General features: G+C 36.9%; 1 protein-coding gene across 2 annotated transcripts in view; it reads left to right on the forward strand.

The window, feature by feature from the left end:
- XRN2 (5'-3' exoribonuclease 2) overlaps positions 1-2,790 on the forward strand; it is a 124,002-nt gene that overhangs the window by 92,238 nt on the left and 28,974 nt on the right. For both annotated transcript variants that reach the window (XM_006860650.1, XM_006860651.1), the window contains one exon: positions 811-867. In XM_006860650.1, coding sequence (XP_006860712.1) covers positions 811-867 — 57 coding nt within the window. The remainder of the gene's footprint in view (positions 1-810; positions 868-2,790) is intronic.

Genomic DNA, 2,790 nt, shown 5'->3' on the forward strand with positions numbered 1-2,790 from the left:
AAAGATGTCAGCTTGAGGACTAAGGTGCACCTGACCCAAGCCATGGTATTTTCAATAACCTCATGCATGCAAAAGCTGGACAGTGGATAAGGAAGACTGTAGAAGAATTGATGCTTTTGAGTTATGGTGTTGGAGGAGAATATTGAAAGTGCCACGAGCTGCCAAAAGAACCTACAGATCTGTGTTGGAAGAAGTACAGTCAGAGTGCTCCTTGGAGGCCAGGATGGCCAAACTTAGTCTCTTATACTTCAGACATATTGTTAGGAGGGAGCAGTTGCTGGAGAAGGAGATCATGTTTGGTAAGGTGGAGGGTCAGAGAAAAAGAGGAAGACCCCCAGTGAGATGGTTTGGCAAAGTGGCAGTGTCAATGGGCTAAAGCGTGGCAACAATAGTAAGGTTGGCCCAGGATCGGGCAGTGTTTTTGTTCTGCTGTGCTTAAGGTCGCTATGAGTCAGTACCGACTCAATGACACCTAATAACAACAAAGAAAGTACAAGAAACTGCTTAGAATATATTCAGGAATGGAATTGTTAGTCGTAGAATTTGTAGATCGTATCAGGTGATTTTCCCTTTTCATTGTTTACAAATTCTAATATAAGCCTTTTGCCTAAAATTGTTTTCTATTTATGAAGTTACAGCAAGGAAGGCAGCATTTCTTTTAAAGATATAAATGTTTATATTGTTTTTGTTGATACTTTTTAATTGTTTCTCTTCTGTAGCACCTAGCAAGCATAGTGACATCTTAGTTTGACTTATCTAAAAGAATAACTAAAAATTTACAGATAACATGGTTCTCTTGTTTCCTTATAGAATAGTATGTTCTCCAGTTCCTCAGTTACGGGATCTGTCACAGAACACTGCAATCAGGTAAGTTCCCCAAAATTCATGGCGTTGGTCCAGAACACAGCTCTGAGGTAAAAATAGTTTGAAAAATAAGACTGGGATTCACAGAACAAAGCATCTGTCTTTCTACTATTGCTTTGAGATTGGCCAGTGCCTCCCTGTGTTGCAGACCTCTTGGCTTTAAATTTTGTGTATTGTTTGTTACTGATTTAACAAGCCTGCTTATCTATTTTCTGGTTACCCCTGACAACCTCCAATTCTTTCTGGATTAGGAAAGTAGGAAGGTATAAGTAGGAGTTTCTAGGAGCAGTTTTCTGTGTAAGAGTAAACAGACCTCTACACCCTAAAGCCCCACATAGCTTCTCTGTATTATAAGATTATTTTAATTATATTTGCAGTTGTGGCCTGCAGCATTAAAATTACATATTTTAAAGTGAGATAATGATAAATTTGTGGAGATTTTTGTCCAGTTTTCAGTTATCTAGGAAACTTATTTAGTCTTTATTTCTTGAGAAGTGATGCCATCATTTTCTATTAAGTAAAAATAATGGAAGATGTAGAATGACTGCTTATAGTAAAAACAAGCAGACCACTCATTTAATAATTGCATATAATTACTAATCTTGATGGTAGAGTTTGTGTTGTCATTTTCGCCAATCTTTTGGTAAGACTAAAACAAATGCAGTGTTACTTACTAAAGAATTTGATAAAAATCTGCTAAAGAAAGCTGTTACTTAGTCATCCTTTCGCATCCTTTTTAAAATTATTTGTATCACATTCAGGAAATAGTTTGGGTTTTACTTAGATTTGTCATTGTGACATATGCATATTTATCTTCTTTAGTGGTTTCAGAAAGCAATTGATTATTATTCTGGACAGACTTATTTAAAGAAAACTGATGAGCTTAGAAAACCTTCCTAGATTGGTTGCTTTTATTTATCCACATACAAAATTTTTTGTTTATTATAGCACATAATTTCTTCGGGCTTTTTGAAACTATGTTCCTAAGCCCCTCACTGACCATTTGATTCTGATAGTTTCTCGTGGATGCTATATGTGTGTGTGTGTGTATTGTTAAAGTGCCGTCGTGTCAATTCTGACCCATAGCGACCCTGTGTAGGGTTTCCAAGGAGCAAGCTGGTGACCTTGAACCGCTGACCTTGTAGTTCAAATGGCTTTGCAGTCTGGCGCATTAACCCACAGTGCCACACCAGGACTCTGTGTATGTGTGTGTGTATGTATGTGTGTATGTGTGTGTGTGTATATATATATATATGTATGTATGTATATGTATATAATAGCTTGTAGTGGTGACTAGTTAATGCCACCAGTTCTCTCTTTAGAGTGTCACAGTAGCTTGTTTTAAGTTTTTGCAGATTTTTAAGTACCTTCCTGCTCATCCTTCTGATTTTCCATGTTTCTAGTGTTTTTTTAGGATATAGAGGCTCACCCAACGGGAGAGTCACCGAATTACTTGACAAATCCTAGAATTTTTGTATGTATGATTAAAGTTGTTTCTTTGCTTCTGAACCTGAAATGTCTTGGTGGTATTTGGTATGCATGGTATGGTGCTATAAGATAAACACTGGCCCACAAGGCCATTCAGAACAGGCTCAGTGGCACTTAGCAACATACTCATAATATCTTTAAATTTATAAAACAAATTTTAGACCTAGTTATATTTTCAGATATATACTGAAAATAACTTCATAATAATATTGGTTTAATTGAGGTAATTTCCTAGAGATTGTTAAAGAACAAAGTATTGTCCTTCTCTATTTGAGTAAGGAGTTCTGGTAATGTACTTGTTACAAATCGGGCTGCTAACCTCAAGGTTGGCAGTTTGAAACTACCAGCTGTTCTGTGGGAGAAAGATGAGGCTTTCTGCTCCTGTAAAGATTTACAGCCTTGGAAACCCTGTACAGGGTCACTATAAGTCGGAACCGA

Source organism: Chrysochloris asiatica, unplaced genomic scaffold, assembly GCF_000296735.1.
Source record: "Chrysochloris asiatica unplaced genomic scaffold, ChrAsi1.0 scaffold00039, whole genome shotgun sequence".
NCBI lineage: Eukaryota > Metazoa > Chordata > Mammalia > Afrosoricida > Chrysochloridae > Chrysochloris > Chrysochloris asiatica.